Source organism: Mya arenaria, chromosome 12 (assembly GCF_026914265.1).
Source record: "Mya arenaria isolate MELC-2E11 chromosome 12, ASM2691426v1".
NCBI classification, from domain to species: Eukaryota; Metazoa; Mollusca; class Bivalvia; order Myida; family Myidae; genus Mya; species Mya arenaria.
In genome coordinates, this window is record NC_069133.1 from 54,804,568 (window position 1) to 54,829,647 (window position 25,080).

Genomic DNA, 25,080 nt, shown 5'->3' on the forward strand with positions numbered 1-25,080 from the left:
GGGGATTGTCATGCCAAACATTCCAGTGGAAGTGGATTTCACTTGTCAAATTGTGAATTTCACTTCGATTTCCGAAAAATTGCTCTAACTTCTTCATTTTTTGACCAATTTCAATAAAATTTGAAATATAAACCCTTTATTAGGCACTTTCCAAAATGTTTACAAAAACACAAAATTATTTATTAAAATTAATGAGTTATGAGTGGATTTCACTTATCAGAATCTGGATTTCACCTCGATTTCCGATCTATTTTTGAAAAAAAAAATGAAAAATGGCTCTAACTTCTTTATTTTTTGACCAATTTCAATAACATTTGAAATATAAACCCTTCATGAGGCACTTTCCAACATGTATACAAAAAAATAATTAAAATAACTGAGTTCTGAGTGGATTTCACGTTTTGAGTGGATTCACGTGAAATCCACTGGATCCTGTATCACCCCGCACCGGTTTCTCAGTAGTATATTTCAAATCGTCATGTCATATCAACAAAATAAACAAAAAGGTATAATCGAACTGGCTTTTTTGGTTAATTTATTGACATGAGATGAACATTTGAGATATAGAAGTGACCCGACCACCCAAATCTCCCTACTTCCTAGACCATAATAATTATGTTAAACCGTTCAGCAAAAATATTGATGCAATCTTACCCTTAAACTGATCACATGACCTGTCGCCATTTTGCGATGTTGGCATCGAACTGTCAAACTGAATTTCGGCTTGTTTTTCTTCACTACTTCGTAAGAAAACATAAATCAAGAAAGAAAACAAATGAAAATAATAAATATAAATTGTATAACCACAGAAAGAATTGTGCTTGCCTTTCAAATATCACAAATTTTAGTGGAATATTTGTCATGTAATTTCGCGACATGATTTGACAGAGCACCTGTCAGTGCTGTCATGTACCAAAATTGTCTACAGCGCGTTAAATAACAGGCAAACTGCAATGAAAATATCACTTTGTGTGAACATTTGGCCCTTATTATAAATGAACGATATCAATTATATACTGTTTATCCATTGCAATTTTGTTTCTATGTTCAATGTGCATGCAACTGATCTGTTTGATTGGGATTAGATTGACAGAATCATGTGCATAGATATGGTGCTTACTTCAGGATGTGGGTTTAAGTCCAATTAATGCTATGCTCTTCCTTAATAACTTATGCTCAATACAACATTATTTATTTAGAACTTGATCCAGGGAGATAATGCTTAATAAATAGAATATTTATTCAAAGTGTTATGTCTTAACAGAATCGTTACCTATAACAACGTTTTGATGATTCTGTATTTAACTTTTCAAGATATTAGTTTATCATGTTACTATTTTTTTATTAACAAATAGGATTTCTCTTTTTCAGTGACAGGATGAAATACGACTGTGTTTGCTTCTAAGCGTTGAACAAACATGTCTGATGTAGAGCTTGATCCAGAAGATATCACTGAGAACCCTGATCCTGAATCGGCCCAAGAGGGTGATGATGATGATGATGCACAAAATAACACTGAAGCAGAAAGTGAAGCTGCTTCTGTTTCAGTCGGAAATGTAAATCTGACAAATAATAACACTGAAAGCCACCCTCACAATGCAGTTGAAGGTGATGGAGGGACTGGTGTCAATGAAGTACACAATGCTGGTGCAGCTGTAGATGATATTGAAATACATTGTGAAGTAAGTGTAGATAATGCAAATGTTGCTCTAGGTGTTGACAATGCCTTAGATGATGAATCTGAGTTGTTAGCTGAAGGAGATCAGGGAAGGGCTGTTGAGGCAGCTTTAGAAGATTCTGGGTTTAACAACAATTTTGCCGCTGAGGATGAGCAGTACCTACCAGTTATTGGAGCTGATTGCTCTCTAGAGCCGGAGAGTAACATTGGAGTGCACAGTTTCGAAAGAGATGGAGGAGCAGAGGGTTGCATTGGTGATGGACAAGTTTCTAACAACAAAAGACCGCAAGCAGAGAGAACCGAATCCTGTGGTCAGTTAGTTAGCCATGCCAATCAGTATGGAGCTGGTTCTCCTGATTCATATGTTCAGCAAAATATTGCAGAGCAAAGAGACAATGGTATTGATGCTGCTTCTGCATCAGGTGTTAATGAAATGTTGATTCCGGAAAGTGAAGTGGAAGAAATGTTAAACAATTCTGGCGCAAATGAAGGTATAAACATAGAAAAGGAACCTACAGAATCTGACCAAGAAGACAATGTTATGGGTGCAAATGATTTAGACCTTTCAAATGAACAACATGTTCAGTCTAGCACAAATAATATAGGTAGGAATGTAGTAGAACATGTTGAGGCTGGAGCATCAGCAGTAAATATTGATGTTGACAATGTTGTTGAAAGCAATGAACAGAGCAATGAAAACATTAATGGTGCTGTACCAGAGGATGAAATGAACGCTGTTTGTTCATCAAATATTATTATCACTGAAACAGACTCTTACCAACCAGAATGTGATCAAAGTGATGTGGAGGCATGTAGTAACCAATCTAGTCCTTGCAGAAGAAATCCAATTGAAAATGACCAGCAAGATAATCTGACCACTAACCAAGCAAACATAGTTAACTTGAAGATGAATGGTTCAAAACAAGCAGAAAGTTCTTGTTCAGAATCTGAGTCATCTGGGTCATTTCCTCATTCAGATAATGCAGTAAGTGTTCATTCTGAGAACAAAAAAGTAGATCTTACTAACCTTGATTTGTCTAAGGACAAAGGTGCCATACCAAAACGAACTGCACAGTCAAACATGACCATGAACAATAGAAATCCATCTAGTTCTAGTGATAACTGCAGTGAAGTCAACAGTATGATCCACATAGACTCTGAAGACGAACTTTTGTCAGAGCTGGATGCAACTTTAAAAGATAACAACTCTGATTCTTCTAAACATTCCAAATCTAAAGCCAATCCTGATAACCTAGTCAATGATGAGAGCCACTCACAAAAAAGTGCAATGTCTAATGTAGATGTAGATGATAAAAACAGTGATGATGTTGTTGACCATAAATCCTGTGATCAGTGTGTAAAAAACAGTGTTAAGTGTTCATTTAGTGATACACCTGGACCAAAGAAGGAAAGTTTGGATAATCCAGGCCAAAAGGAGTTCAAGAGCCAGATGAAACAAGCAAAACAGTTGTTGATGGATCGGGAATGTGAAATCAGCAGGTAAGAAATATATATGACTGGTAAATATTGACTCTGAAGATTACATGTCAAATGTTTCAGGGTGTCCTTTTATCAAAGTGTAAAATTGTGATGCATTTCTGGAGCTGTATCCCATAGTATTGATTTTTTTAGTACATGCTGTATATAGTGTTTATGGTGCATTTTCCTGTATTTTTAGTGAATTTTAAGCAAGCTTTTCACATTGAAAATTATTGGGGGAAACCTGATTGTGACATACATGTGTAGTGCTCTTGTTTGAATTCTTGGGATAAACCTGTATTTTAGAGTTAGATGTAAATGTGAACCATTATGCTAAGAATTAGTTGTAAATTGCTTTTAATATTAAATGTAATTGCTGTTAATGATTCATTTTTGGGATAAGTGAAGTATAAGTAACTGTCATTGTTGCAAATGACTCACAGACATCGCAAATGTTTTCAAAAATGTCAGTCATTCAATCCGACAGCCTCTGTCTGAAATCTTGTCAATCTGAAAGAAATTTTGTTGGTCTGAATAATTCTCAATTTCTAATTTTAGCATAGCATAGTATTTATGACTTCATCAACTAGTCAGACCTTTGTAATTTTAAAGTAATTATTGCTGCATGTATCCGCTTATTAATAAATGTTAAAATCTCACTGGGTTTAGGTTGAGAGAAGATATATCGGAGCTGAAGGAGCGTGTGGAGACTGTCACTTCGGAGCGGGACTCTGGACGACGCGAGCTCGAGAAACTACGAGAACATAATGCTGATGATCTTTATCTGCCACAGATCAAAGAGGTACAAACATTAAGATATTAGGCCGTTTTGTTAACATTTAAACATGAATTATTTGATGATGAGCTTACATATTTAAAATAAGTACAGGGCACACAGTTGTCTCAAATCTTGTTAGAAATATGTAGCAGATCACAAATGTATCCATTAAACTTCCAGAGCAGTAAGGATTTGAAATTAACAACGATGACGTTAACAACTTAGCTTATTATAAGCAAAGTTTTGAACAATCTGCTCATTGTTACAGAAGTTTGGAATTCTATTGCTCCCTTAAAATGGTCTGAAACTTCCAAAGTTCAGATGTTGGAAGTATGGATACTTAAAGACAACAATTAAGGGTAGATACTTAAAAATCAAAATTAAGGGTATGGAATTTCAAATGATCAAAACCTGATGTCATTTCAACTTTTATGGATACATTTCTTCCTTAATAAATACCCCGGTAGTTTGGGGGACTTTAACTTCCTTTTCCAGTTTTTAAATCTTAATGGGTGCCCTGTTAGATTAAGCAATAACAGTAGATAGTAGAACATTGTACATGTGTAGTTGAGTGTTTGTTAGACAATGTTATCAAGAAGAAATCTTTATAGTACTTTTTCTCAGAAATCTACCTTATTGTTCATAAGTAGTTTTGTAATATGTTAAGTTTTTGTATGCTGTATAGTTATGCAGTCCGTAATCTCAGATGTATGTTATAAATAAGAATGCATAAGTCAAAAGAGTATGTATATTTTGTATTTTTTTATTATCCCGAACCAAAATTTAAGTATTGTATAGTATCTTTGTCAATGTGTCTCAGTTTTTGACATCAGGATTGTAAACCAGGATATTGACAAACTTTTCAAATCAGTAGGAAAATTGTCAGTATTATCCGGTTAATTTCCTCATGGTCTGTAAAGCACACTATGTTTTCCCATGTAGCTTGAGTACACAATCGCCCATCAGCAGACTGAGATAAAGGGTTTGAAGGAGAAACTGTCGTCACATGATGTCTCCCCCAATAGTGCAATAGCCTCCATGCAGGGCGAGATGAAAGTCAGGGTGGAACAGGTATGTGTTACAGTAGAAGACTGTAGAATAGGAACAGTAGAGGTATTGTCATACATTTAGTTTAAACATTATATATTTTAACAACAATTGTGAAGAAAGCTATGATAGCTTTTACTAAGTCACTCTCGTTGGCATGATGTTGCGCAAGAGTGTGGTCTTGTGTTGTGGGGGAAACCGGAGTACCCGTAGAAAACCCACTTGTCCGACTTTGTGACCACTAACCAAACTCACATGCGCCCAGGCAGGGAATGGAACCCGGGTCACCTTGATGAGAAGCAAGTGCACTAACCACTGCGCTAACCGGACAACCCTAATACATGTCATACATTTGTAGTGCTGGTATCTTTGACCTCATTGACACAGAGCCTTTGTGAACAGTTTATCAAACATATCAAGGTGGTGCATGTGTAAGCTAAGACATGAAATCAATTTTTATAATGTAATATTATAATGAAAAGAAAAGTAGGAAATAATGATAAGAAATAAATATTTCGCCGGCAGCAGGGATCAAATTCCTGTTGTCTAAGTTGTCTAGTCAGAGACCATATCTATTACATCACAGTACACAAATTCTTTACGAGGGCTTTATGTAACATACATGTATCATAAAAAGTTAATATTTGGGCGGAACATTAAAACAAAAGATGTCAACATTTGAATGGTTATTGTTTTAATAAGAACATATTTTAAACAGCAAAAGTTCATAACTTTTTTCATTCACATATACCAGATTAATCAACAATTCGAGGAAGCCAATCGTGAGAAAGACTCAATGGTTATGAAATATGCGCAGGCAGAACACAAAAACCTTGAGTGCCTCAAGAGAGCAGAACGGGCAGAGGGAAAACTTCGTGAGTTGGACAAAGAGCGGGCACAGTTTTTGGAGAAGATGAGGATCATTAAAGACCATAGGTCAAAGGTTTCTGCTGATCTCGAGGCCAAGGTTGGTGTTTGAATCTGTCATCAACTTATTTTAACAAACCCTGCTGAGTTAAATCCATAACTTGAGCAAGTCCTGAAAGCAGATTACTAGTCAAGGACTTTCATGCTGGTTGCTAATTTTGTCCAATGGTGAATTGATACTTTTGGGAGTGTTTCAGTAGGGTTTGTAGGGTTTCTAAAAGTGCTCAATATGCAGGATGAAGAAAAGTACATGTTTGTGGTAAAGGGGTAAAGTTATATGAGGAGGTGGGATATGCGTTCTCAAAAGATCCACTTAATACAAGATGTAAAAAAAGCATCCTGTCATAATATCCCCTATATATACAACCTCCATGTGCCTACTGTATGTTACAGATAGTGGAGATTGCCAACCTTAATCGGGAACTCGACAAAAGTCGGGAGATGGTCTGCTCTACGGACACTCGTGTCAAGTGGGCGCAGAACAAACTCAAGGCTGAACTGGATGCTCACAAGGTATGCATTTGCTGATTTATGCTATTGAAAAATATTTCTATAGCTTTAGAGCCATCATAACCAATTTAGATATACATATTTATACAAAATTAATTTTCAGTGAGATTCTTATTGAGTTTCTCCGGTGTTTTTTACAAGGTATTTTGTTCAGTATAAACAACTAAGGTATATTAAAAAATAAATTTGAATTTTTTTTTTTTTAAGAATTTTCATATGTCAACAAGTGAGGTGTAGTCTCTCTATACTTCGTATTACTAGTAAATTATCTAATTATTGTCATGTTATGTTCCTTTCCATCGAGAGGTATTGGTGAACATTGACATCCATTTGTAGTACTCTTGTTTGATTACTTGGGATACACCTGTTTTCAGAGCTAAAATCTTTTTCTTATGCAAGCGAATACATGTAAAGGACTAAGTTTCCTATCGGATGTTTCATCAAGAAATCTTTGAACCCTTTGGTACCTTGGAAACTCTTTAAACAGTGCAGTCCTACTGTTGAACATTTCTCCTAACAAAACCTCTCCTAGGATCCTTGAAAAAACAGCTCCCAAAGGTACAACAAACCTCCATAGGCTAATTGTCTTGTCTGTTTTTGTTTTTTTTCCACTGCTTGTATCAATAACAGGATACCAAATCTCAATTGGACAAGATGAGTGTGAAGCTTAAAGAAGCCAAGGAGGAAACTCAGCAGATCCGCCGTGATTGTCAGGGCATCATTAAACAGTACCAGGTATAGACAAATGTAGCATTAGTATATCAAGGTATTATATATATATATATAAGTATTTTTAAATGAAGAATGTTCAGGCCATCATTGAAATAAAGCGTGTACATGTAAATACGTTATGAATTGATCAAGTTTGTTTGAAGTAGAATAAGCTGCAAAAAAAGCTGACAAACATGTGTATACATGTATATATCGTTTGGGAACAACAGATAGTTTGAAACCAACCTAACGTTTGGATCATCCTAAAAGATGTTTGGACAGTTGTGACCCATTGACTAATCACTAAACAGGAGAGCAGCTTATTACCAAACATTGTTTTTCTATCTTTAGGTGTCATGATAAATTAGAGCTGTGCCATTTGCAGTGAGTGGCTTGGCCTGCTGTAAACACAATTAATTTAGCTCGTAAAAATTGTGTTATTGTTAAAGCCTTGGTGACATCGTCGTGCATAATTGTAAACCTAGGCCATAACTTGAAAAACATTTAAGATATTTGAATGAAACTCAGTGTACATATTGCCAGACACAATTTGAATGTTTGCAGTAAAGCTAATAATGCTGGCTTAATCAATTGTTGAGAAATGACACCATTTAACTGATAAACAACCGAAAGGCATTGTTCAAGGTAGGCCTATTGATGTTTTTCTGCAGAAGCCAGAGGAAGTAAAATCCAACAGCAAGGACAAGGAACTGATACTGAGGAAATCTGACCTACATGTACATACATGTGTATACATTGTAAGGAAGAGCTCCAGCTTCATTTGTATTCTGTTGTAATTTGTAGGAGACAAAGAGGGTGAAATCCAAAGCCTGCACAAGAAACTGGAGTGTTTACCTACTTGCACATTTTTTTGTAACACCACTTGATTTTGAAACCAGTCTCATATTTATGATGTGCATGTATTACTACATTGCAGGAATCCGAGGAGGTGAAATCCAACAGCTTAGACAAGGAACTGAAACAAAAGGAGTCTGAACTGCTGGAAAACCAGGTTCAGAAGACCAACTTTGAGCTGGTATGTAAAGATATGTATGAAATATACAATCATAATATTTACAAGAAATATGGTCTCAAAAATAAAATTAATGTTGGTTGTCTTACTGAAAAACTATTGGAACATTGCAGACATGGAGTAATATGATAAAAATGAAGTCCACCAGAAGCAAGTATGTGATTTTTCTGCGGATTTCCATAGATCCAATGGCTCCAGGGACCAAAAATTCAATGGAAATTGAAAATATAAGAATTGTGTTCAGCCTTTCAGCTTCCAGTTCAATCACATACCTGTAGAAGGTAGTTTAATTTCTTGAATACTTTCCAGGGTCAGGTTAAAGCTCTACGGGAACTAGAGACAGTCAAGGATCAATTAAAGGACTCCAAGGCCAAGTTATCTGCTCTTCAGGAGAAACTCTCCACCACAGTAGCTGGGAAGGAACAGGCCAGTCTCACAGGTTACATTATACTCATTTTTTTAAGGCTATTATTTTATAAAGATTTTGAAGGATATCATTCCAACTTGAATATTGTAATATTATGTAGAATAAAGTACCTACCAGAGGGCTGTTTCATCAAGATTCCCAGGATTTTTTTGTACCAAGGAGCGATTTTATTCTTGTTACGAAACCACTCCTAAGAATATTGAAGGTATTAAGCCTGAGGCATTGTAAAGGTGGATGATACATGCAATGTTTAAGATTTGGTAGGATTTTTAATATTCTAATATACAGTCAAAATTTATGTCGACTTAGTTGGGACCTAGGGAAAAAGGTTGAAAACGAACATTCGACACAAACAAATTACAAAAAATATCACCAATCCACATCAACACATTTGAGTTTGGTTTATGTCCGCCATCCGACTTCATCAATTAAACGTTCTTGTTAAAAGTGAAAAAAAAGACAATTATTTGTGTCAAATTTATTTAATTAAGTTTTATGGATTGCACAAAACAGATATAAAACAACAATTACATAGTGATACACTTGTATATTGTAATAAAACAGTACAGCACATATGACAAGTTGTTAAAATACTGCATTCGTTATAACTGTTTGTTTTGAACATATGCAGTATAGAGATGTTTCTTCATTACATAACTTTCAATGTTTTCGAATTTTCTGCTGATGTCCTCGCAGCTTGAGCAATAAATGGCTCTTTAATCAAAAACATTAGCAAAAAAACTTTAATTATTCACATTTACCAATTAACCTCCAATTATGGCAGTTTGTTATTTTGACACGCACAATAATTGAGCGACATGCCGCAAACCGTCAGTTATATTTTCGCACCTACAACTTGATCTACAGTTCAACATAAGAAACAAGGATAATGTGTGAAATTCGACCACAGGGACTGAATTATGAGGTCGACATAGCGAAAAAGTCGAGATAAATAAATCGACTCAAACAGATTTATTTTATATAGAATAGGAAGGAAAAAAATTCGGAACCGGAGAAAAAAGTCGACACATCCGGAAAGTGGAGATATCCGACGTTGACATAGCAAGTTTGGACTGTAATTGTTTCGGTGTGATAGTTGTAATTGGTAACAGTGAACAAGTACACATTAATAAAAATTATGTTTCAAACATGTTATGAAGTATTGGGAGAGAGACCTAGATCATTGTATGAATTGATTCTAAGAATTACAAAGGGTTGCTGTTTTAATCAGAAATATGTTCCAAATATGCTTATAGTTAAAAAGTATTGGTAGACAGACCTAGACCATTGTAAGAAGTGAGTCTACGAAGATTATTTGTGAAATGATTCATGAACTTGAAAATTAACCATATCTGTTTACAGTTGAGAAGTATGGGGAGCTGATTCAGAAACAGAAGAAGGAAATCCAAGAGCTGAGGGAGAGGGTGGAGTCTTTGATCCAGTACAAGACTGACTTTATCAGGTATGGGTGATTCTATATTGCTATTTTTCACAAATCAATCAGAATGCAAATTTAAAACTTTTTTAATTATTAATACCCATGTATTTCAATTACTAAAAAATGAAGTTATAATTTCAGCCCTCATAAAATTGATCAAAAATTAGAAATTGCCAAATTTGCAGTTTTAATTTTATGTTGGCATTGATGTAGCATAAAGGCAATGAACTAATTACCACAAAAACTATGCCTTTTTTTCAATTTTAGTGCTCAGGAGATGATAAAATCTCTTGATACGGAGATTGCAGAACTAAAGATTACCAACAAAGAGCTGGTTGCTGACATGGATGCCTGTCGGCGTCGGGAGACAGATAAACTTGAACTGACAGCAAAACTGAGCAGGAAGAATGCAGAACTGCAGTCAGAGAACACCACTCTTAGTAATAAGGTACTTGCTTCTCTCTAAAGCTTCTACAGTTGGACTCTGAGCTTAGGCACCTCCATATGTGAATGTAAATGGTTTTCCTGCAGTTATGACTAGTTTCCCAATCGAACATTAAATAAAGTTTAGAGTTGCCTTTAATTCACCGATTGAAAAAAATGTCTGCAGGTTTTATACTTACTGAAATCTTGATGGAAGCACAGTTTTATAAAAGTTATCTAGTTGAATTTGTCAATACTGTTATAGGAGTTTTCAATAATGTTACCAGATTGATCAATTCCATTCTCTGATTTGCTCAACACTGTTCATCAATTGTTCAATACCATTCCCTGATTGGTCAATTGGTCGAAACCGTACCATTCCCTGATTGGTCCCTGATTGGTCAATGCCTATCCCTGATTGGTCAATACAATTTCCTGACTGGTTTCAGGTGATGAAGTTGACAGAAGATCTACAAAAGGTGGAGATGGAGAGCCAGGATGTTGAAACCAAACTGAAGGGGCTGGTATGCATATATTATTGTTGTGGCCCAAATAATTATGTACACATGTCAGTTCAACAACCTGTAATATTTCAAGATGGCATAGGGCTGTTGTGGTATATGAACTACAAAAAAGAGGATATTCCAATAACAATAATTAATGTTTAATCATGTCATCTGGTGACCCCCTTATAGAAGCATTATAGCAATAGCAATATCATTTGAATGTAGAATTGATTGCTGATGTATGTTATGCATATAGTAAAATACTGATTATAAGGGTTGAATACTAATATTATTGTTGCCAAACTTTTAGAAAACCCTGGCCACTGAGAAAAAAACTAATAAGAATAAGAAGTACAAAACAAAGAAGAAGAACCTAATGGCATATTTTATTGTTTCCAAACTTTCAGGTGGAGAGCCTGGCCACAGAGAAAAAGCTACGGAAAGAGGAGGCCCAGAGTTTCTCTACCCGGCTTGCTGGAAAAGCGAAGGCAGTGGAAGACCTGAGCCGGAAATTTGATGATGAGAGGGATGAGATTAAAACACTGAAACGTAAACATGCCAACAATGTCAAGGTCAGTTGTCTATTCAGTATTTACTTTTTAAGGGCTGAACAGTAGTCTCAATAAGAACTGGCTGCTGGTCAAAATAAATGGTTTAATACTAATTGGGCCAGTTAAAATTTTGAAAAAAAAGTAAATTTTAAGTAGATTTAGAAGTATCTTTTTGATAGATTTACTATTTGAAACCGTTCAACTGAAACTTATTAATAAGTACCTTGGCTCAATACAATACTTATTTGTCAGGTAAGGTCAGTGCAATTCGTTTTAGTGTGTAGTTTTGGCCAGCTCTAAATGGACATTTTTCAGAGTTGGTATCCGCATACTCCTGATTTTAAGGGATGATAGTCTTTTCATAGCTAGTGCACTTGCTCACAAGGGGTATCATAAAAGAAACAAGTCTGCCAGCGATCATACATGATGTTTTAGAAAAGCTGATCAATACTCCAGTGATTAGGTTATACTCATTTCTTTAAGCTGATAGCTTACATGTATATAATCACACTCAAGTTCATATCCCGGGTAGAAACCAGTGCTGGTTTCCATTTAGAAAAAGGAGTGGTTATGCTAGCTTTTGTTCAATTTAAACTTTTAAAGTTATCAGCACACATCTCAATATTTCAGTGCATGTAGTATATACCAGATAGAGTCCTTGAAACCATTTTTTCTATCACTCTCACAGGATCTTACACGGCAACTGCAGCAGGTGAGGAGGAAGCTTGAAAATTACGAAACAACGAGTAACGGCGATAAGGACACTGTGAGTCTGGGCTCTCGCACCAGCTCCAATGGTTCTCTAAACACTGTTGGAATTGCTGAGCAGACAAACACCCATGTCATACAGCCCAGTCAGGCACCCAGCAATATGCAAAAACATTCACCTCAGGAACAGGTTCGTATTGTGAAATTACTTAAATACTGCATCATAATTTGGTATCTGCTATGTAGTTTAGTCTATTTGTTCAACCTTTCTTGTTAGGGCTTTTTCTCAGCAACCACTATCATTAAATTCACATAGCATCATTGGAAGCCTCGTTGGTAGAAGGACATATGCATATAGCCAGATTAATTATCAAAAAGTTATTGCCCTTCAATTTTTCTTGTATAAAACAAAACGGTTCCTTTAAACATCCATCTCTGTGTTCCTAGGAGTACCCAGTGATAACAGAGCAGGTAGAGGTTGATAAACAGATGCTGATTGAGAGGATCGTTAAACTCCAGCGGGCAATGGCGCGGAAAAAACGAAAAAAATCGAATTTATGGATGACCACATCTCACAGCTTATTGACGAAATACAGAAGAAAAACAAGTAAGGGTACTTTGATAATACTTTTATATGTGTTTAAAATATTTGATAGGAGTGGGCTAGAATTGAAATAAGTCTCAACTAGTTTTATGATTTGTGATTTGTGCCCTTGGTTTCAAATTAACATTGTTTTTTTTGCCACCATGGCAGGTCCTGTTTTGCGCTGCATGCAACACAAACTATTTCTCGTACAAACAATTACTTATTTATTTATTTTTAAAATTATCTTGATGAAAATGTCTTTAGGCAAACTGCATTGGTATATTTTTTAGTAAGGGAAAGCATTCTCATCCCTCCTGGCACTAACAAACTAGGGTAGCTAACCATTGGATGCATCCTATCTCTGTACTATGCTCTACAACCTAACACAACAGAACTATCACTGGGTAGTCTGTTGATGGCGTAAAATAAACTTACACATCTCTCTCAGATCAGAAGATTTATATACCACCACCATTTTGAGTCTGAAACAGTGTTTCTTATTGCGGTTTATATAGATATATACAAACTATTTTAAAAGTAAATTACTTTATATTGAATCTTCCCATATTGTATATTCACAGAATCCTGCAGAGTTACATTCTGAAGGAGGAGGCTGGTACGATGACATCAAACTTCCGTGACAAAGCAAAGGTGAGGTTAAACATAACCACAGTAGGACTCATACAGTGTTGTTGTTTTTTAGCGTTCTTATAAAACAGGCTGTTTCCCTAACCTTAAAAAAATACTGATTTTTTTCATCATGTCCTTTGTTCAGTTCAATTCAAGTCAACTTTTCTGCGAATATGGGATTGGTAATCTCTTTTACTAAACTATTTATAATAGGATAATTAAATACATTCATATGATATCACTGAACATAGTGTTCTGTCTATGAATAAATGGGAAACAGTTTCAGTTTTATATAACTGTGTGTACATTATAAATCTGCAGCAGTTTTAAGTAGGCATTAGCCCATTATATATATCTCTGAAGCATTTTCACATATTAGAGCTGGTGTCAAATGAGCATGTAAAAACTGATCGAGCAAACATCAATTTTAATAAATGACTGATGATATGTGTAAAATTGACTTGTTGAGGGAGACTTGTTTGTCACTCGAAGGGAACATTGAGGTTTGGGCCGAGGTTGACAGAGTTTCCCTGAGGGTTGAAGAGATGCTCTGTCTCCTTCAAGGTAGTCAATGTTTATCTTTTAACGATACTTCAGAAAAAAAAATAAATATTAAAGCATTTTAACAACGACAATTTTATCTTTAAATAAATCTTCCTCATATATTCATCATAGAAAAAGAAATCTGCTATTTTTGTCTTATAGAAAACAAAGTGTTTAACCATTCTGATCAAGAATATCTAGAAGGATAGGAATATAATCTGTATCTTATCATACTGTCAATGATGTTGACAGAAGACAGCAGGAGACGGTGTGGGAGAGACAGTAGGAATTGTCGCCTGCAGTTGTTTGCTATGTCTGAATTTGACAATTAAGGGTTTAGACGTACTATGACTGTTTACCACTGAAGTGGATTTATTGTTTAATGTAAGGAAGCGTTTAAACTGAATATGTCCAAGGTGACGCTTGGTTGATGAAGTTGTGGTTTGCAGTTACTTTCTTTCATTGTTTTCCGCTCAATTGACACCAGTTCTATGTCTTTTTCTATGTAGTGAAGGCTTACACTTTATAGTATAAAGAATTGCATGAGAGCATTGCTTAAAAATGTATGAGCATTCTAAATAAAATAGCTTGCATTGTTCACTAATATGCTTGTGTTTATCATGCTAGCTAACACCTAGCTTATTCAAGTTCTTAATATCACTTTTCTAGCTTATCTTGTGTTGTTGTTATTAAAAAAACTAAAGTCAAGGTTTTGTTTTATCATCAGGGTTTTGCAAACACTTCAACTGTTAATTATAACATGACAGCAATAAAGGAGATTTACATGAATCTTGGTACATTTTATACCATTGACAAAAACACATCTATGTAATAAGGCACATGCTGATGGCTTTAAGAAAATAGAAAAGAGCAGTGCTTTTGTAAGTTTAACCCTTTCCTTCATTAATTCAACCTATAACACTTCTATCCATAGTCTTTTAGATACGCCTTTTAATACCTCTATCCATAGCTTCATAGATACGCTTTTAACTCCTCTATCCTAGTCTCATAGATACGCCTTTTAACACCTCTATCCATGGTCTCATAGATACGCCTTTAAATACCTCTATCCATAGCCTCATAGATACGCCTTTTAACCCCTCTATCCATAGCCTCATAGATACGCCTTTTAACCCCTCTATCCATAGTCTCATAGATACACCTTATAACGCTTATATCCATAGTCTCATAGATACGCCTTATAACCCCTCTATGCATAGCCTCATAGATACGCCTTTTAACCCCTCTATCCATAGTCCCATAGATACGCCTTTTAACCCCTCTATCCATAGCCTCATAGATACGCCTTTTAACCCCTCTATCCATAGCCCCATAGATACGCCTTTTAACCCCTCTATCCATAGTCCCATAGATACGCCTTTTAACCCCTCTATCCATAGCCCCATAGATATGCCTTTCAACCCCTCTATCCATAGCCCCATAGATACGCCTTATAACCCCTCTATCCATAGCCCCATAGATACACCTTTTAACCCCTCTATCCATAGTCCCATAGATACGCCTTTTAACACCTCTATCCATAGCCTCATAGATACGCCTTTTAACACCTCTATCCATAGCCTCATAGATACGCCTTATAACACCTCTATCCATAGCCTCATAGATACGCCTTTTAACACCTCTATCCATAGCCTCATAGATACGCCTTTTAACTCCTCTATCCTTAGCCTCATAGATACATCTTTTTACCCCTCTATCCATAGCCTCATAGATACGCCTTTTAATACCTCTATCCATAGTCTCATATATACGCCTTTTAATCTAAAATGATATATTGAGGGGATAATCAAGTGGCAGCTGATGTGGCCACTTCTCTTTGAAGGAAAGGGTTACAATATCTATTCCTAGTTGCTTTCATAGTGCTTTAAATATATGACAGAGACTATCACACACTATTCCTTGTTATCATACTGCACTAATGATATATTGCTTTCTGTATGGCGTTGTCTTGTATAAGTATCAAACTGAGTAACAGGAATTTTCTGAGGAAAAAAGACAGAACTAAAGTCAAACACAAAAAGAGAACAAAATTATTTGATGACATTTTATATTAAAGCAGCAATGTTTTGTTTTCTTTAGCATTCTGTTGAGAGTTCGGACAAGGTACAGTATGTCACTGATTGAGTATTTATTAAACTAATATCCTATGCGTAAATAGGTTGAGGCAATATGGAAAGTTGAAAGACCCCTCAGTTTTGTGTCCGCTGCGGAGCATGAGTGACGCATAGGGACTACTTTGTCTGGCGTCATCTTCCTCGTCACACTCATTTCTGATCAATTATTTTTAAACAACTTGGTGTAGAGTTTTCGAAAAAGGTATGCACATTGTTCATTATCACTAGATGACCTCTATTGATTTGGGTCAAAGGTCAAGGTCATGGTGACCTTTCGCAGAAAAAATGGTTATTTCTGATCAATAACTATTGAGTGACTCTGTGTAGAATCTTCAAACATGGCATTCACATTGTTCATTGTCAGTAGATGACCTCTGCCATTGATTTGGAGATCAATACATCTTAGGTCAAATCAGGGTGTCCTTTACTAGAAAAAGTATTGGTGTTTCAGAGAGGCGACACATCTTATTTGCAGAATTTAATTTAATTTTCCAAGTTCTCCCCTTCTTTTGTCTGTTGTAGTTTTGTACACAAATGCTGTACTATGTCATTCCCAAGATACTTAAGTGATAAATTTTGCAACTTAACACAATTAACTTAGATTTAGCATGCAAAGATCATACAAGTTGTTTATTACCTTGTGTTTTCTTCGAAGAATGAAACATGATTGTGTTTATTGCTATAGCCTTTGTGTTGCTGTTGTTATGCAAAACGTTTAATTTAGGTCATAACAGTTTACATGTTGCCAGAGACAATGCATGTGCAGCATGGCCCATGACAATTATTGAATTATGCCTTTCTAACAAAAACATCAACAAAAGGAGAGCGTTGGCAAGGGCTTAAGGTGCTTTTCTTATTCGTAAATGGCATAAAAGAAAACATGTTTTAATTTATAATGAAAGAATATAATTTTTTATATATTACTGGTTAGCGACCTATTATTCGCCTGTACCACTTTTTCGCCCACCCAGTTAAAACCAGTCAAAACGAAATATTTTACACAAATCAGTCTGGCGTTTCATTGCGACATCATTTTTGACAGATATCAGCTGTTTTTTTTGCGTTCAAATGTAAGTTGTATGTGGAATTCGACCCAAATAAACATTGTATACACTTCTGCCTTGTAAAGTGCATGCGGGGATGATGTCATCGCGCGCGCGCTCATTTGCATGAGGCCCTTTTAAGGATTTTTTAATTTTCATTATACCTTGCACTATCAGACGACATTATTGATTTGTCATTATAAAGTATTAAACCGGTGTTAAATTATACAAATACCATAAATTGCTGTATTTTACGTTCAATTTTCGAAAAAGCAAATGGTAAAACCTGAAAACGGTGAAGTAATTGCCGAATTTTTCGTCTAAGGGAAGCAACTCAAATTTGAATTAATCATTACATTCTTGTACGGACATGCGTTGTCCCTCTTCGGAAGTCTATAAATAAACATACACAATGAAGGTCATGTTTTAAGAAGGAATCCCGGTAGCTTTTTAAATTTTCTGCAGAGGTGGCTTACAAAGTAGTTGTTGTATCATTTTAAACATACATAAACAGTATGTAATAGTTAACATATGATATTTATTGATCAATTGTCGTTTTAAACGGTCGCTAGACTGGTAAAATAAAATAAAAATGTTTAAAGATATAGTTTAGAGAGAAATATACGAAAAACATCCTAAGAACAGCAATTTATCGGGTGGGCGAATAATTGGTACAGTAGGGTGCTTATTTTAGCGAAATTATAGGGGTACTTTGCACGTGGGAATATTCGGAATCCCTAGCTATTTTTAAAAAAAAACAACACAGTTTTTGTCGGAAGAGCCAACCTGTCTGAGTGTAAAGTTTTATCGTAATAGCTATCTTGTGACAAAAGTAACATAGGAAAAACCTCCATTTCCGGCCGAATAGGGGTCGCTAACCAGTACAATTTATAATGTTAATTCTATTTCCTTCCTATAAATAAATAAACTAAATGAACTCAATTTCTAAACAGATTGTTGAAGAACTTCAGAAAGATGACCGATCCTTGGTACGATTTTGTGTTCTGGGGGCTTATCAGGGGGGCAGGGGAGGGTATCCTTGGTGATTGATTCAATGGCTTACTCTTTGTCTCTACATTACGCTATAGCTGTACCTTCTCAAGTGTAAACTTAACTACTTGAATCGTCTGCTGTTTTAATGAAATATTGATGTCTAATGTTCAGAATGACAGGGGTATGGGAATCATACAACTTGCAAACTGGTCATAGGACTAATGTATGCCCCAGTATTACATGTTTAATGACGTGTGTGTATAACTCTTTTACTGGCCAAGAACCATTTTAAAGGGCTCGTTTGAAAATGCTGCTTGTAATTTATTAAAAAAAATCATTTTATATTTAAGCCTATTTTGAATGTTTTCTCTATTTTAAATGCACTAGCTTTAATTTATACAATGCCAAGACTTTTGGATACAATTTAAATTTGCTTAATGCATTTGTAAAGAATGTTAATTACCATGTATGTTTATTGGTGGTGGTGAAGTGAATGTAGATGTATGTGTGTAGGTGCTAGTTGTCTTGCAACAGTTGGGTATCCTTTCGTAGTTACATTGTATTCAGTCAAACCTACCTTGGCATCAGTCATGTGCATGAAACACTGCTGTTCTACCTTAACTTTCACAAGTGGTATGATTTTGTCAATGATTAAATTAAAAATAGAATTTTTGGAATGACAATCATGTTTTAAACTATCAAAGATAAATAATAAAGTATATGTTATTCATTGCTAATATCTATTAAAAATAAAAATCACATTATCATACTTTTGATAAAAACAATCACATTTACTTTCCTGATACTTGTAGGAGGGATAACATACATCATGTAACAGTTTCAAGTCTAAATGCATGTATGTTATATGGATGTTTCTGCAAACTTTTAGACATAACATCGTGAAGAGATTCATTTGTTGTTTTTGCACAAGGGGCTTAAAATGTGTGATCAATCAATCAAGGTGAAACAATCACTGTCTGTTATAGCAGCTGGAGATAGCGGATTGTTCATCATTGCAATGTTAAACAAATGTTACATTTATTACAGTTGGAGATATCTCGCAAGCACAGCATCATGGGGTCACTGTACAGTTCACACTCAAATGATGGGTCAATGACCTTGGACCTGTCAATGGAGATTAACAGAAAACTACAGGCAGTTCTTGAAGACACGATACTGAAGAATATGACTCTGAAGGTTGGTTTATACTGATTTCTTTTGTGATGAAAACTGGCAGTGATTACAAGCTCTTTTGAATCATTGAGCGTCGGTTCCCTATGTAGAAACCATTATAGGGGCCGCATTCAATATTGTTCTTATCCTTGTCCTTAGACACGCCTCAGAGATTCCATTCAGTTCATTGGCCAGTTATTCAGTCCACTCAAAACACTTGGATTATAAACTTAAACTTAAGTGAAAACTAAGGTGGTTATGGAAAATAGCCCCTGCTTTCCTATTAGAGTGGTCAATAGAATGCTTTCTGGTGCGGATTGAAACCAGGACCTCAAGTTTTGGAGGTGTGCACCTGTAGTTCTATTAGATTGGTCAAATCTTGTGCATTATTATTAGTTTTCACTGAATGGACCATTTCAAAGAGAGAAGGAAAAACTAACATAAACAAGTTTATATAAGAAATTAAATTCTAAAATTCTTGTTTCACTTCTAAATTTTACTGTGCATTTTCAGGAGAGTTTGGACACACTTGGGGCAGAGATTGCCCGCCTGTCTCAGGAAAATCGCCAACTACAGCTTACCATGCAGCAGAAATCTCGACCCCGCACAAACCCCACCCATAGATAACACTTGCTGGCAGAAACTCCTCCCTCTTCTACTTGAGCTTAAAGCTTCGATGTGATCGTGACTGTATTTTCCAGCTTGGACAATTTTACTGGCAGTATTAAATGCTCTGACAATTTTGGTTGTGATACAAAAGTATCATTGTAGCTGTACCATTCTACGATTATCAGCTGGGACACCTTCCTTGCTGTTATGAATCTTCACAGGGAAAATGGCTGTGTTCAATTCTTTTTCATTGATCATTTTACTTCATGACTCATAATACTGGCAAAGGTAAATTTGTTACAATCTGGTTTAATGTTATCCTATCCACTAAGCTTATGATGAAGGTCTGTCATTTATTTATTAACTTACACTGTTTTATCGTTCTGTTACGTTTTTTCTATCAAAGCTGTAAATTTATATGCTGACAAAATGGCCATATTTTTCTTTGAATTTGTATTTCTTTCTATTTTGTTTATGTTTGATTGTGTTAAGCTTAATTTAAATGGTAAAATTCATTGCCAGAGAACTTGCAACACCGGAACGCAGTACATGAACACCTTTTTGATCATTCTTACAAAGTTATTTAATAAAATGATCACTTTCTCATCAATAAATACTAGCTAAGGCACGTTTTATCTTTTCAGCGTTAGCACTATATGGTGCCTAATTGAAATAGTTATTTAGGCACATCAAGGACTGTAGACATGTTAGAAATTAATGTTAGTATGAACAGATTAACATTGATCATACTTATATACATAATAATGTTGGAGTAGGTATCTAACTCGTAACTGTCCAATCTGATCTGACAGGATGCTCACCACTCGCACCACTCGGCAAAGACACATGTTCTGAATAAACATACCTACCTACCAAAGCTGTAAACAAGTAGATAACATTCTCATAGATACTTTTAAGAGTTTTTGTGTACAGAATTCACAATATATTCTGTCTTGAGTAAAAGTAATCTGCTTTGAAATGTTTTGTGTAGTGGGAAAGGGTAGTAATATATAGTTTGCCTTCCTCTCTTGGGCTGTTTTGTTATGGGAACTACGGCGAGAGTTTTGTCATGAAACATTTGTGTATGTACATATTGTGTATGCACTGGTTGTGCATAATAACATGTGGTTATGAAAATACTTATACAAAGATGTGTTTAATGACATTAAGAGACATTGCAGTGTGTAAACTGCATTTAAAGGGACTCTCTCATTGATTGGCTCCAAAATGCATTTACCAGCAAATTGACAATTATCTGTCTGAATATTTGTGAAATTTACCAAAATTTACCAATATTCCTGCAAACCTACCCAGTATATAAGGGGCACATGTTTCTAATTTAGAGGAAGGCACGGCAGTATTGTAATGTTATATAACTTATCGACTGACGGTATTGATACCTGGTAGTATTTTCATCTGAGCATGCACAAATATTTCTGCCTACATTTTTTTTCCAATCCCAATTGCATTATTATCACAGGTCAATGTTGACAACTTCAAAAGACAATATTGAAACATTTACAGAAGTTTCCTGTATGGTGCAAACTTTCAGCAACTTACAATTTGCAATACTTGAAAATATGGCCAATAAAACATTTTCTATCAAGAGTCAATAATTGTCAATCTATGAGAGCCCCTTTAATAGTGTTTCAACAAGAGATTCCTAATTTCATTAAATGTTACAATGTTATAGTTTAATGTTAAGATATTTTCTACAAGTTTATAATATTATCAGACATATCATGATTATAGAATCTCCTCTTGTTTATTTTTTAACTCGTCAGATTTTCTAAGAAAAAAAAAACTATCGTCACAGCCTTGATGTCAGCATCAGAGTCTTCAAAGTGCAAACACTTTAACATTGGCTTTAAAGGGACTATACACCAGATTGTCCCCAAACTGAAAAATTAGTATTTCCTCAAAACAAGCTTAGAATTATCAATTACGATCTAGTATGAAGCTGATATTTCATTATTTTACATGATTAAAATAATAATTTGTCGCTGTCTTAGCTGAGTTTACCCGTTTAAAACTAGCGCATAATAGTTTCCCAGTTTATAGTGTGTATTTTAGCATGTGAAAGTCACGTGATTAATACAAATGCACATGCCGACGGTATTTTGACATTTACTGGAATTACGTGGAAGACAGACTTGTGTCGTTAGCGATGTGATAGATCAGTATGATTAAATGAATTGTACACAACAATCTCAATTTTATGTCTTTTTTCTTGCAATGGTTTTACCTTGTGTCTGGTCCCTTTAATAATTTCCAGTTATGCCCCTTGAAGGTTAGAAAAAAACATGCAAAAACTGAGTCATAACTAAATAACCATTGAAGATATTCACATGAAACTATGTACACATGTTCCTAGTGCCAATATGTACATGTGCTGCACAGCCCATACATCTGACTTAATAATTGCCAAATGCCCTTTGATTTTTTTTACTTTGAAAAGGTCACGCAAAAACTTTAACTTGGCCATTGTGGAATAAACTTTCCCAAGAGATTTTACATGAAACCTTGTATATATATATTACCAAAGACATTAACAACATGTAAAGTAGGGCGCATAAATCTGGCTTAAATAACTTTCTATCTATTATCCTTGTTAATGGGGAAAAACAGACGAGCATTGGGGTTCCCTCTGTGGCACTCTTGCTGAGTTTCAATATTAACACATGTACAAAAAGTGTATCAACTTGAATTAATCATTGAATAATGTGATAACTGTTTTAATTAATGATCAAAATTATATTCTAATTCCAATTAAGTTGGAGGCTTATCACTTGTAGAAATGTTTACTTGGTGTTATTGCAAATGAGGAGAATACTTATAAGTATGTTATTACATGTTTGTATGAGTAGTTTGTGGTTTAAAATATTTAATTGTGAAACATATTTAGGTACATGTACCTTCTAATATATTGTGGTTTAATGTATTAGCTATTTTCGTTCTGTTGTATTTGTGGGCACAATATGTTGAGGGCGCAGTATGTTGTGGGTGCAGTATGTTGTGGGTCAATAACATGGGTTTTATTTAATGACTTCAATGCTCTGTGTAGAAGTGTGTATGACAAGTTGACATGCCGCTTAAACTGGATTAAGTTTATCCCTAGTAATAAACTACCTTTTAAAGATTTTTTTTTTTTTATCAAAGTCTGTGTGTTCATTCATCTTGTGGTTGTCCAAGGGTGGTGACATCTTTAAATTGGTTCAACAGTTATGAATATTCAGATCAAGGTAGCTCGCTGTTATGTCAATTTCTTAACTGAAGCTAAAACTGTTTGCTTTCAACATTACACAGTAAAAGCTATGAGTTTTTAAATATTAAGAAATTCCAATGTTTTACTGTTGTGTCCAAGACAAATACATGTACACTGTAGGTGTATTTTAAGTGTGATTTTTATCTAGATTAATTGTTGTATTTATAAGTTAAGATGTAGATTTATGTATACATACATATGGTGATACTTATTTTATTGCATGATGACTGTGCTATACTCACATTCATAATTATGTTTTGAGATGTGTCTGGTTAAATATTTGTTTTGAAAATTAAAAAATAAAACACGCAAACATCTGTATTTGATATAGCTTTTTATTTTTTTGTCCTCAATGCATGTCAGTCAAAAAAGTTCAGTTCCAAAAGGGCCCATAACTGGAGAAGACCATACAAATATTAATAAGCTCAAGTACTGAAGTCGTTGTTAAGTCAATTTTGTCAACGTTTTGCTTCATAGTTTTTATTCAATCGTCATGAAACTTGGTCTAAATGTGTGTCTCTACAGAATCTAGGTCAAGTTGGATTATAGGTATTGTTCGACAAATAAAAGTCACAAGATAACAAATAAAAACAAGAGCTGTCATAAGACTACGCCGCTTGGACTTAGAAGGGAATACAATAACGATGTATTATGTGCCTGTCAAAAGCAATAAAACAATCAAATTAAAAAGTGAACAAGAATCGCGATGTGACAAAACCAGGTTTTAAATGATTGGCAGAAGAGATTCAGTTTCAACTGCTTTCTTCTATTTTTTGTAACAGTGACCTTGATCCTAAGGGCCCCAAACTTAATCCCATGGAAGTCATCCATAAACTTTTCCAACATATCAAGTTTAGTCACAGTATGTAAACCATTACTGAAACAAATCTATTTTTAGAAACACTGACCTTGACCCTAGGGGGCCAAAAAGCAATCCATGAAAGCTCTGCATAAACTTGTCATATATACCAAGTTTGGTCACACTATGTCAACCCTTACTTGAGTTATTCAGTACTAACCATATTTCTATTTTTAGCAACAGTGACCTTGACCTAGACCATAACTCTCAGTGCCCAAAACACAATCTCAGGAAAGGTTTCTATTAACTCTTCCTATATACCAAGTTTGGTCACAATATAAAGACCCTTACTTAAGTTATTCAATACCAACCCTTTTTCTATTAATAGTAACCTTGACCTTGATATTAGGGGCCTCAAACACTTTCCAATAAAAGGTCTCCATAAACTCTTCATATTTACCAAGTTTGGTCTCTTTATGTCAAACCTAGCTAAAAAGCTAAAATTATTCGATACATAAGGTGACTTTGACGCTGCCCTCCCACCAGCCCGCCCAAACAATGACGCAAGTCATTCAATATGAAAATGCAGTAAAGAATATAAAAATGTGCCTTTCAAAAGAAATTAAAATAAAAAATCAAATAAAAAAAATCATTCAAGGGCCATAATTTGTATGTAGGGTAAAAATAGAGTTATGTTCCTTGTTGTTAGATGGTCGTCAATAATTCTGCGTAGTATTAGGTGCATTAAATGAAGGGTATATACGTTTTTTAATAAAATCCCAATTAACTTGCCCTAAAACTTTAACCTAAGTCAATCAGGGGCCATAACTTGTATTAAGGATAATATGGAGTTATGAAACCTCATTGTGTGATGGTCCTGAACAATTGTGTGAAGTATTAAGTCAATTGAACGAAGGGTATAGAAGTTATTAATAAATATCCCAACCTGCCCTAAAACTTTAACCCAAGTTCCATCTATAGTCAATCAGGGGCCATAATTTGTATAAAGGATAATATGGAGTTATCTAGCCTCATTATGTGATGGCCCTGAACAACTGTGTGAAGTATTAAATCAATTGCAGGAAGGG

The 25,080-nt window shown here is 35.0% G+C and overlaps 1 protein-coding gene across 1 annotated transcript; it reads left to right on the forward strand.

Moving 5' to 3' along the window:
- Positions 1 to 673: 673 nt before the first annotated feature.
- LOC128211825 (coiled-coil domain-containing protein 186-like) lies at positions 674 to 23,514 on the forward strand. The gene is given in 21 exon segments (XM_052916905.1): positions 674 to 744; positions 1,372 to 3,178; positions 3,827 to 3,959; positions 4,878 to 5,006; positions 5,737 to 5,949; positions 6,303 to 6,422; positions 7,050 to 7,154; positions 8,068 to 8,166; positions 8,473 to 8,602; positions 9,953 to 10,052; positions 10,296 to 10,476; positions 10,901 to 10,975; positions 11,365 to 11,529; positions 12,197 to 12,406; positions 12,664 to 12,750; positions 12,753 to 12,823; positions 13,384 to 13,453; positions 16,076 to 16,099; positions 18,107 to 18,142; positions 19,194 to 19,343; positions 19,833 to 23,514. Coding segments are annotated over 20 exon segments (3,972 nt in total). The 5' UTR covers positions 674 to 744; positions 1,372 to 1,418; the 3' UTR covers positions 19,947 to 23,514.
- Positions 23,515 to 25,080: the final 1,566 nt, after the last annotated feature.